We start from the raw sequence: 16,600 nt of genomic DNA on the forward strand, positions 1-16,600 counted from the left end.
ATACACTATGTTTTCCCAAAATGACCTCCTGCTGATAATGGACTTGTGTGTACTTTAAGGCTTTTAGCGCTTGACAGTGGGCGGGCCTGATGCTCGGTACTGTAGGTAGCAGAGCTATTACGCAACAATTACTAAAGACGGTGACTCCATTGTTGGCCCATCCATTGTCTGGGTGGGCCGCGTCGTTGCCTAACACGGTTTGAATTGGCTGATGCTCGTCAGTTTAAAGATTTCTCAACTTTAGATGCGTGCAAATGCAAGCGAAGTGACCTACGATGCATTTCAGCAGAGTTTGATGAAGCCCTGTTCACTGCGTCTGACGCGTTGCACTGGCCTTGTTACAGGCGCCAGTTTTCCTGTCACAAATTGTTAAACGTAACAATTCACCAATTATTATTATTATTATTATTATTATTATTATTATTATTAATAATAATTAACACTGATGCATATTTACCTTTAAGACTTCAGCCGTAGCTCGTGCCCACACACATTTCTAATGCCCCAGAGTTTTCAGTCACGCGCACTGATGGAAAAATGTGCGTTTTCATCTTCACATTACAGCTCACTATTGTTCCACCCGTGCTCCATCTTGAATAGAGATACACCAGTCGCTCATCATCACTTCTTTTCAAATGATTTGGCAAGAAACCTGAAACGCCCGTGTTCGACTCAGCACTTCAAAAAATCTGCACGTTTGGCGGTTAAACACGAAATATACAAACCTAAGCTCAATCGTAATTCAACACATTTTTGTAGAGCAACTGTCCGAGAATATATCTTTTGTCATACAATGTATGTGTGTATGTATGTATGATTTTATTTTGTGTATTCAACAGAAATCATTTCATATCTGGATGTTACACTGCAATTTCATTAAAAAAAACATACGTGTTGAAAGTCACTATACTGTTTATAACTCTCTCTCAAAACTGTTTCCTGTCAGAATGATGAGAGTTCAACCTTCAGGAAAAGTGTATTTTAATAATTTCCATAAAATCACCTTGTTATAATGTGCATTACATGCCTAAAGAATACATTTACTCTAGTAGATTCTTATTGTGTATTGTATCTCTCGATTCTTTCTGCCCCTCAACAAAAACAAGTGTTATTTTGAGGTATTTGAGGCGTCAGAAGTGGAAAGACGGGGGGGGGGGGGGGGTTTGCACACTGGCCTGTATTAGTTTGAGCTGCACAAGTTGACACAAGTTCTTGTTTTCCAGGAATTTGTTGCACAGTGGTGTATAGCATGGAGCCAGGGCAGCAGTTGCACTGACGACATGGAGACGTAGGCCTGAGAGGACGAAAAATGCCATGGGCACGCACACGTCTCCTTCTGTCTCCCCCAGGCTCCTCTCTCTCCTCTCCTCTCCTCTCCTCTCTCCTCTCCTCTCCTCTCCTCTCCTCTTCTCTCCTCTCCGTCTGTCTAAGCTGTGCAGGTATTCAACACTGCATGGGCAAAGCCAGAGAAAATAGACAAGTGAGCAGATAGATTTATTGTAGCACTGGTATAAATAGATCTGCCTGTCGACATCTGTGTACATGTGGCAGCATGTGTCTGTCTTTGTCAGTCAGTGCATGTGTGCATGCAGTATCTGTGTGTGTGTGTGTGTGTGTGTGTGTGTGTGGGAGTGCACGGGCCAGGTTAGATGGAGTGTATTTTTCCATGTGTCCCTCCGAGAGGGAAATAGTGCCTGAGGAATGCAACGTCGTCCCCAGTGGAGATGAGTTGTGTCTCCGGCTACGCTGACTCAGGCATTAATGAAGGGCTGCCACTGTAAATGGCTCTACAGTGCTGCGCTGCAGACAGTCATTTCCGTAGATCAGTCAGACAAATTGGGCCCTGCCATTCCGTATCTTCCTTCAGAGGCGTTTTTGTCATCCCTGCTTCTCCTTGCCACGCTTGTCCACATGCAGGAGAACAACAGGAGATGCAAAAACGTGGCCTCGTGTCAAAAGGAACGAGTGGGTCGTCGTAGGGGAAATGAACAACAAGGGAAGGAAAATTTACAAATAGAGTCAAAAGGGGAGGAGGGACAGGCTGAGAGGGAGAAGAGACAGAAAGAAAACTTAGTGGTAACCTGACACGATAATGCCTTTCCATTTGTGTGGACTCTCCTCCAATCCTCTATCAATCCAGCAGTGAGATGTTGCTTACACAAAGGGCACATCTAGAGATCAGCTCTGTGTGGGGTTTCATCTGATAGCAATGACTGTAATTATATGAGTGGGGGAGACAGGCATGTTTAACGCGGGCCGTGAAATGAAGCGATCTCGCTGGTCTCGTAGATAAATTACGCACTAAAAGCAGACTTTGTCATGCTCTTAGGAGACACGCACATTCTCACATTATAGCGCACTTCCCCGTGAGCACACACACACGCAGCCTCGGCTTTGGCTCTGGGTGTTTTGGAGGAGACAGTGATCTTTATGAGTTAATGCAGGCCCTGGAGGTGATGGCTCAGCTGCTGCCTTAAGTTCCACGGGGCCACCCAAATCGGCTGCTCAGGCTAGGAGATTTAATAGTCCATTCTGCTCACATCAGTGCATCTCCTTTTAGGTGCAGCTCGCCTCGGGACCCTTCACTATCGTGTTCTGTACAACACCAACACACGGGGAGTTACTGACGTGAGCGACTTGACTAATCTTGCACAAGGTCGTACGTGAACACGAGTGTTTGGTCCAGGGCCGAGCCAGAGGAATCGCAGTGCAGATTAGGGCCCGTGTTGGATTGGGGTTATTATAAAAATGACTCTACTCCTCTAGGGACGTACTGTACAAGAAAACACGCTGCTTTTTCATATTTTTTGCAATCAGGATATGCAGCAATATGTCATTTATTTCATCATTAAGCATGTGGATTAAACATTAACAAAGCCAGTTTATTACTATCATCACTGCAGCTTCCAGCATAATAACACAAGATGATGTTTACAACAATATCTGCCCGTCTTAGACTGAGCAGAACTTGAGTTTATATATCGTCATTTATTGTGTTTGTCACGTCCTCGTTTCTTTCTGTGCCCTGTTGTATTCAACATAAATCACGCTTCCTTTTTTGACCACAACAATCGAGGAACACACCCGTCGACCCACGCTAGCATTTAGGATGGATAAGCTATAAAAATAAGTTGTGATTTTCTTTTTGACTCATTTGTCAAAGTCCAGACCGTAACTGTCTCTTCCCTCTGCCCCCTACCCTCTTCTTCTCTGTAATCTCGGGCTGTGAAAACATGGCTGCGAGAGGTGTTGCTGGGAGTCGGAGGGGGGCCTGCTGTCTACTGTGGCTGCTTTGGCTCGGTATCTGTTCCTGCGCGAGAGAAACGGGGCAGGTTTCTTTCTCTTTAGGACAGAGACAATAAACAGGGCTGTTTGTACAATAAGAGCCGGGGAATGTTTTGATGGGAAGCAGAAGACCTGCCTGCTTGAGTGCATGCACATGTGCAATAGTAAAGTGTGATGGTTTTTTTTTTAAAGCTTCCTCTCCATGTTCATGTCTCTCTGTCCCAGCATTCATCTCAACTTTGCATCTCATCTACAAGTAGCTGCTGTAATCCCCCAGTGTATGTGCGTCGTGTGCGGTGTAGAATGACAACAATGCAGTTTTCTGTGTAGCAGAATATCACAGGCTGCAGTGCACACTGTGGACTGAGAGGGTCTGTAACATTTCTGTCTTTACACACAAGATGGCGCCCTTGGAGCAAAAAGGGACTGCAACGCTGCACTTCCATCCTGTCAGGCATGGCAGGGTGCACTTTAAGGACTGATGTAATGATAAGAGTGACCAAAAAATGATGGATTAAAGACAAACATGGCACAAACACATGATTTTCCCCTGAAGGTATTTTACTGTAAGTGATCTAGCTTGATTTAAATCACTCCCTGTTGTATTAGTTTACAGTCTTTAGCTCATATTTTGTTTATTTGTTTGTGCCAGAACATGTCTGTCAGATACTCTGATTTTTTTTTATTGACATTTTTAGCCAAGCAAACCATATAATTATCCAATGGTTATATATATATATATATATATGTATGTATATGGTGATTTTGCTCTGGAGCTGTGATTTGTGTGTTTGTAAACACATTCTTGGATCGACTGTGCCTGCTGTACCGTGCATACTTCCCACGTTACAAGTTAGTGTGTGTGTGTGTGTGTGTAAATTCATACACATATTTGCATTTTATATGGATCTTTTTTTTTCAGAATACCATGAGTCTCATCCTCAGGTGAATCCAGGATGTGATTTTAATTCCTGGTGCAATATTGGGTTGAAGCAAGAAGTGTGTTGTGCTGATTTTTATTTTTATTTTTTCTTTGGTTTGAGGGCATGGTTTAAGGTTCAAACCCTGTCATTTTATTCCATCTCTTTTGAAAAGTGCAGGGGGGGGGGCACTTCTGCAAAATGCCATAGACTGGGCATAAAAGCCATCAGGACAGCGACATGGTGTTTTATTTTGTGTTTAGTGCAGGACACAAACACAACATCCTTCCATGAGGCAAGATGTCTGAAAAATGACGTCAGCAAACTAGGTAACTACATGCAAGTTAACTTTTTGCTTTTTTTTTTTTTATGATATTTATAAAGATAATTAAAAGAATTCTAAGAAATCCATTATGGTGCCCCCTTTAAAAATCCCTTTTAAAAGTGAACAATTACCGCAGTAACTTTGCTTGAACCGAGCTTATAAAACACGACTCTGGCTTTCTCTGCCTCCCAAAAAATACAACCCATGAAATATTTTCATTTCCAATCACCAGAGGCGGAGGGGAACACATGGAAGTTGTGCATCCCACTGTTTTGTTAAAGAATCCTCAGTGAAGTTTTTACCTCCTCTCTGGCATGTGTTCCGTGTGCATCATTAGGATCATCCAAAATAAAGCCAGTTCTCACAGCCCTGGGACATTTCAAATCCCCCACAAAGCCGGGTTAATTGATTAGAACCACACCACAGTCTCGAGTCTCGACATGGGGATTGCAACACAGATAAAAACGGTACGAAACAACTTTGCGACAGTTTTAACAACGTCCACGTGTTGCTGGCATTGGACGGCACATACTGTAGAAAACAAGAATTTGCAGTTTAGATTAAGACACATTTACATTATGTTTTTCCCCTCCAGCAGGTAATTGTGCAGCGTCCTGTGTACGACATGAAAGTGTACCTTCTGTTCCTGACTTTCTCCTCTTCAAACCAGCATTTCAATCTCACTGGCCATCGATCTTGTGTATAATGATCGTTTAACAGGCCTGTCATTTGTTCCAGCTCCTGATATTATAATTGTTCATCTGTTACCTTCCTCTGTCCACCCTACTCCCCACATTTCACACAATATCACTCCCAAAACATGAGTCCCCTGCATGCAACACCCCCCCCCCCCACCCTCCCTTATTGACAGCCTCCTGCACCCACACTATTTTTCTTCCTCTACCTCTCTCATGTGCTCGCACAAACACACAACGGGGCCAAGAATTTGCTTGTTAGAAGTTAGTTACTAGTGTCGAGCCTTGTAATTGCCTAACCTCTGCTCTGCCGCACTCTCCTCTGCCTTGCTTATTTTCGTTCAGCTCGGGCCAAAACTCTCCAAGAAACATGAACTTCGCGTGAACTCCCCGTCCGTCTCTCTCTTCTCGGGGAGACGCAGAAAGCGGTGGTGGTGGTGGTGTGACGAAGGTATAACTTTCTGCTGTCAGTGAACGCGCAGCAGTGTCGGCCCGATGTGCTGTGACAAAGGGAAGATGAAGGAGGTCAAGTTGTGTGGGGAGGGGGGGGGGACAGAAAGGGAGATGAAGGATTTTTGCAAAATAGCCACAAGCTATCTTTAAATGGCTGTATGTTGTAATTATTTTTGACCTCCTATCGTAAATCCTATCACTGTACCTTATACTTAATCTGGGACATAGGAGATCCCAGGTTGAAAGTAACAGTGGTTTGGGTTCACGATGTTCCCGCGCGAGCATTACACGGTGAACGCTACCGTGACATCCGCTCTTTTTTCTATTTCTGCAACAGAAAAGTCAGTCTTGGAAAAGTCCATTGGCAATAAGCGATGGGATCCGTCCAAACTATTGAGATCACTGCTGCGCTGAATAGAGTACAATCGGATCCATCCAGAGTCAAAAGGGCAATTTACAACACCGCTTATTTTACAGGGGTTTAAAAAAAATTAAAAAATAATCAGAATAAAGTTAGCAGGGTTTTTAACCCAGTATGAGCGCAGCAATGCAGCTCACCCTCGTAGTTAACATGGAGGAAACTGTCAAAGACCAATTTACATTCATTTAAAGCAGTTTCACGTCAAAAAGTGGACCAGTATTACTCTCATGTATGTATGTAAGCTCACAGAGTAATATGCATTTTGTTTGTTTATCAAAACCAAATCCAGGCTGAGATTAAGTTAGCCTGTTTCCTACTGTTGCCAGTCTAAGCTAAGCCTGAGAACGGTATGGATTTTACATGCAGGCAAACAAATGAAATGACACCATTAGTCCACTTTGACATTATTATGTGTTTATTGGCAGCCCGTGGCCAAGAGGAAAGGCACTTGTAACTGGAGGGTTGCAGGTCCAAACCGCGGAGGGCCGGGGGACCAATGAGCAAGGAATCCAATCCCAGCAGATAAGTCCTGCCCACTGCTCTTGTGTAATAAGAATGGGTTAAATGCAGAGGACAAGCTCATAATCACTAATTGGTGTGTGTGCAAAAAAACCCCAAAAAAACAAATTCTTTTTGGTTTTCAAAGTGTCCCTCAAACAAATAGTTATTAATTGGGAAGATCACTGGAACATTGAAATGATCCGTGTCTTACTGTGAGAGACGGTAAGTTGAGCCTAACCTTAGGCTCCAAATAAAGTCTCTCACACTAAGACGGTGAGCCCTAACGTGAAAGGCCACGCGACAAATCCACTTTAAACACTTGCTGAGTTTAGGCCTTAAGCTGCACGTGCAACCCTAAGAACCCTTTAAACCCCAAACTAACAGACGAGTGGAGAACATAACATCATATATTATAGTGTATGTCACCAACGTGATAAATCACCGCTGTTCCACGATACCAGACTCAAAGTTAACAGTGCAGCCACACCAGACCATGCTATATATTAATAAATACAGTATGACATAATGTGTTTACACGGCACCCACCGCTAGACTGCGAAACCTTTGCCCGACCGTGTCTCTCCCTGCAGGACAATAAAGTTTCAATTGAACCAGACGCTGCAGCTCGACAAAAAAACCACCAGCACTATTGGGAAAACACCGTGTTTTAGTTTATTATTGAATTAACTGTGCAGTGGGGCTCGTGTTTCATGTTGCAGAAAGAGCAGTGCGAGATAAAAATAATACACGTTTCGAGGGCTACATGGAAATCATGTTCGGACAAAAAAGAAAGAAAAAAACCAGTTGGGCTCAAAATAGGGAAGTATGAAATGAACCTGGCATGTGCGTTTAACTAAAGTATCAAAATCTCCCTGTCACGGGAGACACGGGAGTCAAGTTGATCGGAGACCATGAGCTGAAATGTTTCCCACATCATTTCGAGCAAATTTAAGTGAGTGGGAACGCGCTCTCCACCGAAGAGTGGAAAATAATTAAAGGTGTGTGTGTGTGTGTGAAAGAGAGAGAGAGAGAGAGAGAGAGAGAGGGAGGAGAAACCCATAGACACCACTGCTTGCTGCAGACCAGATGGAAGCTGGGTGTATTAGATGTCTGCATGTGCTATCCTTTTTCATTATGAATAATGTGCAGTAGGTCGTCGGCATGAATATGTAACGTACGCCGTCTGCCGGGACCTACATTTGCCATTCAAAAAATAAAAAAGAGGCCCCCGAGTCATGATAGCACCACCATTCTCTAAAAACATATTGCTCCCTCAGACATTTTTTTGCTTAAAAAAACACTGATGTCATACCAGGTAGGCTGAATAATTTATCGCTCGATCATGTCTAATTTGAGCACAAGGACTTTCTGTTGCACAACAAAGTTCCTTTCGATGAAAATCGGCGAGGAAAAAAGTGGGATAAAATTAAAAGGTAATTATAATAATTAATGTAAGTGAGCCAAACTGCTTCATTTGCCTTCTCAGAATAGTGACTTCTCAATTAAACGTGTCACTTATCGGCTCATTATTGTGATTTGTGATACAGTTTTATTGCGTTCAATAATTTGTGCACAGTGGCAAAGGTTCATCGACAGCTAAACTTAAACCTACTTTAAACAATAAATAAAACAAGTTATATCCAGTCGACAGACTTACACGCTTACATTTTTTACAGCTTTATCTAATTAACATTTTACTCTATCACCTCTATCACAATTTGGTTTATAAGATCACGCACCCACCGGGGTCACAGTGATCTCTGCTTCTGTGTTTGATTCTCCAAGTGGAGCGAGGGGGAGTGATGCATGAGTCACATTTATGCGAGGAGCAGAAGGAGCGGGATGACAGCGTGTAGAACTGAACACAAAGTCAGGGGAGAAAGAAAGAAAGAAAGAAAGAAAGAAAAAAAAACCCTATTAAATCCACTAACAAGCCTGCTTTCCTTACATGCCTTGAAGTAATTAGGCACAAAGTTGCCGTCCCAGGCCAGAACCTTCCAGATCAGGGTGCTGCTGCGATAAATCCCTCGGAGAGAAAATTTGATGTGGTATTGTTTCCCCTGATCTTCTAAATCTGTGTATGGCAACTTAATTGTGTCTGAATGTAGTGTTTTACTGCTCTGGTGACTCCATGCTGGCAGAATGCTTACTTCCCCTCCAATGGTGGTGATGGTGGAGGGGGGGAACCTTTTTTATTTGTGGTCTGTGAATCTTTATTCGGAGCTACTCATAAAGCTCTGAGATGAGTGATATCATGTGGTGTTCATCAACAATGGAGATTTTTTTTTTGTTTTGCTTTACAGCCATTTAAAAGATTACGATTAAAGGCCACGACACGCAGGGAAGGTTAGAGCGTAATGAGAACGTCAGCGGGCATATTTGAACCAAACCTCATCTCTTTCTTTCTGAAGACAAAAGGCTTCACGTGACACATGAAATACATGGTTACACAAGTCAAAAGTAATTAACTATGGTTGATACCTGATTGTATGAACTTTTGTGACTCTGGGTCTGAGAAATGATATTGTTTTTTAAAGTTTTTACGTATGTTTTTACGGGGTCAACAGTGTTAGACACCAGTTAGGACCAAAGACACTGTGATGTTGAACTCTTCTAGTGTTACTTTAAGACTAAAAGAGATGAGTACGCTCTCGAACATTGTGATGTTTAACCCTTTAACGTAATTATGCGATGAAGCTACGTGTGGTTATTACGGTAATAACGCCAGAAAGGGAAAAAGTTGTTTTGTTGAAAAACTTCCCGTATGTACAGACAAAAACTCAAAAAAAAAAAAAGTATTTAAAATATGTTTTATACCGTTGAAATTTCAAACTCTGGTGTACTCTGGTGTTCATGTACAGCTACAGCATTCTTTTTTGTTTTTCTTCAATTTAAATTAATACACTATTTAAACATGCAGTATATTGTAAATAACTGCCAGATATGGAAAGTTATTCCAGAAAAAAAGGGCAAAAACACTTACTCACAGGACATTTTCTGGCCCTTTTATGATTAAAATAAGATAAATAAAAAAAGCTAAGGTGTTAAAGGGTTAACTTTTTAGTGTTACTTTAAGACTAAAACAGATGAATACACTCTGGAACATTGTTAAATGTTTACTCTTTTAGACTAACAAGTTAAATGCACTCTAGAATAGTGTTAAATGTGACCTGTAACACTAGACTTACGGTAAATATAATAACATTACAAAATTTGTGTTCAATTGACCCTTTTTGTGTTACTTTAGAAAGAAAACGAACTGTGCTTTAACTTCATAAAAATGACATACAGAGGTAGAACTACGACTAACAAAAAAAAAACAAAAAAAACTCATCATCCTCAAACTTCATCGTCATTCTGTCCTCCCCTCTTCATCACCACCCTTAAAAACACCCCTGTCAACAAATCTCTGAAGTCCAAAAGTCCTGATCTCCTCCTCTCCTCCACAGTGAATAGAAATGTTCTCCCTCACAGAGGGCGCACGCTAAGTGTTTCTGGTTTCCTTATCTAAAAGGATCTCTATCCTGCTCTAACGAGGCACTTGACCTCCCTCGGCGCTCTCCTTCTCCCCGAGTGACGCGGAGAAAGTGGGCTGGCGCAGCGCTAAGTGCAGGAGTTTGGAGGAGTACCGGGGCGCGCAGAAAAACCACCAGTCCTGCAGCCCTTCATTTAGAGTGACTCTCCTGGATCATCTCGGTCTCCCCCCTCGGATGTTAAAACCCTCGCGAGGAGCTCGCTGGCGGAGTAACTGGGATGTACGCGGACGTGTTTGAGACCGCGAAACACTGACTTTGCCCTCAAACTTGTTGCAACTTCCTTCATTCAGTGAGTTGCGAGGTTGATGAAACTTTTTCTTGAATGAGTGTCTCGCCTCTGGCTGCCACATCTGGACTCTCGCGGAGCTGTCAAGTCCAGCGCCAACTTTTACGCGGACCTGCCCTGACCCCCTGTTTCCTCTTCTTCTTCTTCTTCTTTTATCCCCTTGTCCTCTTCTAAATTAAGAGGTGGAATACTGGACTCTTAACTCCGATTTTGTATTTTTATTTTTTTTTAACATTTTTTATCTTGTGATTTATTTTTATTTTATTTTTTATAAGTAAGGCACACGATGGAACACCCAGTCCTCAGAATAGCAATCATCTTGGTGATTATCTGCCTCATGGATAGAAGGTGAGTTGCAATATCTGAATTCAAGCTGTATTAATCATCCTGTATTATTCAAGCAACATGCAGGTCTAAATGTCATGACTATTATGTTGTCATTGCAAGAAATAGGTATCAACAAGATCGTGAGTAAGCAATATAGCAAGTCAGTGCCAACGTCATGTTTCATTTAAATGTTAATTTAAAGTGAAATAACACACTGTGCCACACACACACACACACACACACACACGTGCCTCCTTCTGACACATTAAAAGAAGAAAAATACACCTCACTTCACACCCCTGTTATATTATGTGAGTCATTTTATGCTCAATGATTCCCAAACAATGTTGCTTGTTAATGATCTATATTTAGAAAAGAGTTGTTGTTGAAACAGGTCCACTGTCATGGCAGGAAACACAACAGGTAGCAACAGAAAACTTACCGGAATCCCATGCTTGCAAATGTTAACGTGAAGGTAGGGCACCATGATACAAATGAACATTTAAGGTCACACACAGCGGCATGTATAACTGACTCTGACTCACTCAGAAAAAGAGCAGAAGGTGATGTGTGATGTTGCTCTGATTCAGCGCTTGCATGGGAAAATATGTAGTTTATGCAAACTTGCAGTGTGGCATTTACAACTCTCTGTGTGTGTGTGTGTGTGTGTGTGTACACACCTCCCCACACCTGGATGTGGACGTTGGTCGTGCACGCTCCTCACTGCGTGTGTTGGTTGTGCGTCTCGGTCACACACACCACCTGTGTTTTCCTCGTAAATGAGAATAAAGAAGGAGAAGAAGAGTGTGCTGCACATTTCGCCTCTCAAGCCTGTGTTTTCCTTGTTACTGCTGGTGACTGTGACTCTGTGAAGTAGAGGAGCGCTCCGACTGCTGTCAGCTGAATTACTGTTTCTCACATGAGTGATCTACAACGCAGGCGGGAGGCTGCTGAGTGAAGACGCACACCTTACACTGAAAAAGTCCTTGACGTTTCCTTGAAGTCACACTTTGCAAAAACTGCCACCAAGACTTAAGACGTTCACGCCTTTGCGCTCCCTTGTTCCCCTACTTGTTTGACGCACTGCTAACATTGACAGTGGCAAACAAACTTTAAATTAATCCAAAATACAAACATAAGCGGCATTTTGTGGCACCTTTATAGCTCCAAGAAGCTTAAAGTAAGAAAGCATTTGTTGAAAATCACACACAGAATTTAAGAGCCATTTTTTTATTATTATTCTTTGGCAGTACGACTTTGTCAGCCTCTTTTTTTTTGTTGTTGCATGTTTGGATTCTAGCAACAGCTTCACACAATCATAAACTGCATTAATCTGGAAAACAAAGCACAAATTGGCCTGTGAGTGCATTTCTCTTTCCGGCAGCATCTGGAGATGTTTTCAGAAGTGTATTGTTGAGGTTTTACAGCAATCAACTATAGTGGGGACCATCATGTCGGGGCGCCTGTCTGGCACTGTGGGTGATGCCGTGACGCCGACGGCACATTAACAGAAAGCTTACGAGTTCCAACTTTTATTTTTGTTGGGAAAAGACAAAAGGGGCAGAGGAGCGTGAAGTGTTGTTTGTCTTGTTAATAACGTGACCTGTGTGCTCCATGCAGGGTAGACTCCAATGAAATCTTGGGCCTGAAGCTCCCCAACATTGACCCAATCCTGAACGCCAACACAGTGTGTCTGACACTACCGGGGTTGACGCGGCGCCAGCTGGAGGTGTGCATGCGGAACCCAGATGTGACGGCATCAGCAATCCAGGGAATCCAGATTGCCATCCACGAGTGCCAGCACCAGTTTCGAGGGCACCGCTGGAACTGCTCCAGTCTGGAGACGCGGAACAAAATACCATACGACAGCATAGTCTTTAAAAGAGGTCAGCTCAGCTACATGGTCATTTCACAAAATATGCAAAAGTGCAGTAGAGTACACTACTTTCAGTGCAAACTCCATTTTCATTTTTCTGTCTGACATTTTTGTGCGTCTCTTTCATGGAAATGTGTAGTTACAAAACGGTGGGAAGCAACGTTGTGTAGTTGTTAAAAGTTACAAAATAGTATAGAGAATAGACTTGTCACATGAAAACAATACGATACAATAAATTCATGAAACAAAAAAACACACACAATACAGAGAGTGGTTTGAGAGCGAGGGGTGTTGAAAAATTTAACAAGGATATTTCCAGACTCAGGATCAGGCAGCAGAGGCACAGAGGTTACTTATACCTGCTAAAAGCAGAGCAAGTTCAAAAGTTACATCTTCAAACAGGTTGTGGTTTTATATTCGAACACTCTTAAATTTAATATCGCGAACGGATCGTCTTGTAAAGATTCGCTGCCACAGTTGGCCACAAGGCCATAAAGAGAGATCATTTTCCTCCTACAGACAATTCTTGATTGTTGTCTCACAACAATGAGGTCCCTCTGCGCAGTTAGGTTATCTTCAGTGACTAGCAGACTGGGATCTGTATTCCAACCACCTCTCGGTATCTCCGCAACAACCTGTACAAAAGAGCAGGTAACTTCAAAAGCAGTTAGTCACCTCCAGATTACCAAACCTCCCGCAGATCAGCTTTCCCTGACGCTTTGTAGTCGTCAAAGCTTTGCAAGTCAACCACAAAAGGATGAAAGAGGATCTCTCGAGTGGGGAAGCTTGTAGATGGACCCGTCCCAGGTTATTGACTGGAATCAATTTCATAGTATAGCCGAAACACCTGGATATTTGAACGGCACACTGGGTAGTTCACAGTTTTGAGTCTTGGGGTGAGATGCATGCTCAAAACGGAATATTTTGTCATAAATTCAGACTTGAATCAGTGAGAAATTGCCACTCTGCTGCATTGTTTATCTCGTGCGTCAACGTTTTTTTTCGATTATATATTGATGAAATAATCCCAAACAAAGGATTTGTCCTTGAGGGGGTGTGACCAGAAATGAGGAGTTTTACAACCATCATTTATGATTTTATAACCTGTTACAGCAACAGAAAAAAACTCGCTTGGACAAAAGCATGTGCTTACACACCTCTGCTGCACGTATACTTTCACTCCTCACTGACTCATTGAGAGGCTGTTTGTCATTATTAGTAGAGGCAGTTGCTTTTTGTCTGGCATCCCTGGTTTGCCTCGGGCGCAGAAAGTCCAAACCACTGACATAAACAACCTCTTTAAATTGGATGATTCATCTGTTACATGTTGATACATTCTGCTCTACAGAAGCTAAAAAATTGATGCAAGTAAACACGCTGCGGCTATAAGTGCGTGTAGCTACTGGCAGTGCTTTAATTGCGACAGATTTACAGTGGCGGATTCGATGCAATTGTGGAGATCAACAAACACAAAAGTTTTTTTCTTCTTTTTTTTTTTCTTTTAGCGCAACTGCAAAGAGAAAAAGAAACAATGTGGTGTCACACAGGGCGACAATTTAATGTATGTTTTATGAAGCCTGTGAAGCAGCGATTCCTCAGAAATTGTGTCTTATAAAAGTGATACAACGAGAACTGAGTGCGTTACAAAGCGCCTTGTTTTGGTGTCTATATGTTACTGCATACATACGTATGCATAGATAATAAGATTTATGTGTTCATTTTCATTCAGCTTGAATTAATAAAAATAGACAATAGGTGAGTCACAGATAGACGTAGATAGAAATAGGAGAATCTTTCTCTTTCTTTCTGGGTCTCCTCCTCTCTCTCTCTCTCTCTCTCTCTCTGTGTGTGACTGTGTCTGTTTCCTCCCTCTCTGGGCTGATCCTAATGCTTTTACTTCCCTTGCCAGTGCAAGTGCTTGTGAATTTGCTCTCAGCACTTTCCCAACTCTGGTGGCAAAAGCATAAACCTGTTTAGTCGGTTTCTGTAACACAAAGTGACAGTTTCCTTTGAATCTTTAATTCATTTTGCCACTTCCTCTGCCATCAGTTCATCCGGGCGTGCCGCAGCCAGTGAATTATTTGTTAGATTGATTTGTTCCCAGTCTTCCGGGGGCCTGGGCCGGGGGAGCCCGTCAACAGAGCAGGGGCTGGAGCTAAAACAGGCTTTCTATGTATGTATGAGGATGTGCCTAAGTGCCATTCCTCTGGCTTCCCCCTCCCTGTACCGTCAAGGTGGTAGGTGGGAGTGGAAGTGAGTCAAATTATATATGTCGTCGTGTATACGTGCGCATTTTTTCCCCTGCTGTAACAATAAATCAGTTTTTATAATAACCACGTTTAAAATTATCGGTTGCACGCTGAAGACGTACTGTAGCTCCTCCTCGATATTACATTTGTCACTCAGCTCTGCAGTTTTGTAGGAATACTGTGTCACAGGAGCTGTTGACACTGTATTTGCCATAAAAATCCATTGGGATGGATTTGATGATTATGTTTTGTCATTTTCATGTCTGAAACTAGGAGTTTTCTCTTTTCAGTAGGTTAGAACGAGTCGCTTCCATAAATATAAGGAGTTCCTCTTCCATGTGTCCACATGGAATTGTCAGAATAGTAAAAACTGCCTTTGTTTTAATGTGACATGAGGAATATTTCAGTTGTTTGCAAACTGCAGCTTCACTCCTCGATGCCGCCAAGTTCTCCACATAGTTCAAATAAAACTTAACAACGCACAAGTTTTGTATTCTTACGCAGACAGTCACTTTTTTGGGCCTCTGTGGGTAATCTGTGTTTTTGTTTGTCTCACAAAGGCTCGTAGAGATTTGCAGACAAACAGACGAAAGCCACTGTGTGAAACTTGACATTGTGTCTCACAAAAAACAAACTAACGTCCCATTTATTTAAACATATACATAATCAAGTCACATCAAACATGTCTTAAAAAAGGGGGCAGTTCCAATTATTGGCTTTTTATTTAACTCCCAAACAGCCAGCCTGAATCATTGCTCCTTCAAGCAGCTTGCTATAAACTTGTAAGTGGTTTCTTTTCATGTTTTCTTTACAAGTTTCCATTATAATCTTCACTGTCTTCTACACCCTTAAGTATCCACCAGTTGGACTTTTTCTTTTTTTTTTATAGAACCTAAGGGCACCAAGCTCACAGGCAGTAAGCTGATATCCAACGACAAACACTGTAGATGATGCAAATGCTGGTGTCTCACTCCATCCTTCATCGTCCGGATTCCGCCCTTAAACGTGAACTTTGTCACAAAAACGCTTCAGAAATGGGACGGGAGAAACGCACTGTGTTTATATTGTGCATGTGAGTAGTGCAACATTAGTCCTCTAAATTACAGATCGGTTGTGGTGGAGCTGCTCACTGCATGCACCACATGCAGGTCAGACTTCCTCAAGGAGAAACAGATGTGTTTTACTGTAAACGCAACAGTCATCGCGCATCATATAGAGAGACTAGAAAATTCTGCGGCAAAATTTTTAGCTTGCCTGCTGTTCTTGCTGCTGATGTCGTCGGGTGTAGGACTTGTACTAGTAAAGGAGTAACATTTGGGTGAATTGAACCTTTAAAACTTGAAGTATTTAGAAAAGTGAAAATTTTGGTGGAATCACGTCGACAGTCAAGGATTGTGGGTTCAAGTCCTGAACGAGGCTGCCCAATCATAGTAAGATGTCCTGAAACTTTAATAGTGTAACATGTGGTCCAAAAAGTCATAAATTAGTGTGTTGTCCAAAATGTGACAGAAAAGTCATACCAGAGTTTGTTGTCCAAAATGTGACAGAAAAGTCATACCAGAGTTTGTCGTCCAAAATATGACAAAAAAGTTAAAGGTTAGTATGTCGTCCAAAATGTGAATAAAAAGTCATAGGTTAGTATGTCTTCCAAAATATGACAAAAAAGTCATACTTTAGTATGTAGTCCAAAAGGTGGAAAAAAAATCATAGGTTAATATGTCGTCCA

The 16,600-nt window shown here is 42.2% G+C and overlaps 1 protein-coding gene across 1 annotated transcript in view; it reads left to right on the forward strand.

Moving 5' to 3' along the window:
- The first annotated feature begins 10,070 nt into the window (after positions 1-10,070).
- Positions 10,071-16,600, forward strand: part of wnt10a (wingless-type MMTV integration site family, member 10a) — a 37,262-nt gene continuing 30,732 nt past the window's right edge. Inside the window, exons 1-2 of the mRNA XM_058623238.1 lie at positions 10,071-10,770; positions 12,370-12,635. Of these exons, the coding sequence (XP_058479221.1) occupies positions 10,709-10,770; positions 12,370-12,635 (328 nt within the window). The 5' untranslated portion in view covers positions 10,071-10,708. The remainder of the gene's footprint in view (positions 10,771-12,369; positions 12,636-16,600) is intronic.

This window comes from Solea solea, chromosome 2 (assembly GCF_958295425.1).
Source record: "Solea solea chromosome 2, fSolSol10.1, whole genome shotgun sequence".
NCBI classification, from domain to species: Eukaryota; Metazoa; Chordata; class Actinopteri; order Pleuronectiformes; family Soleidae; genus Solea; species Solea solea.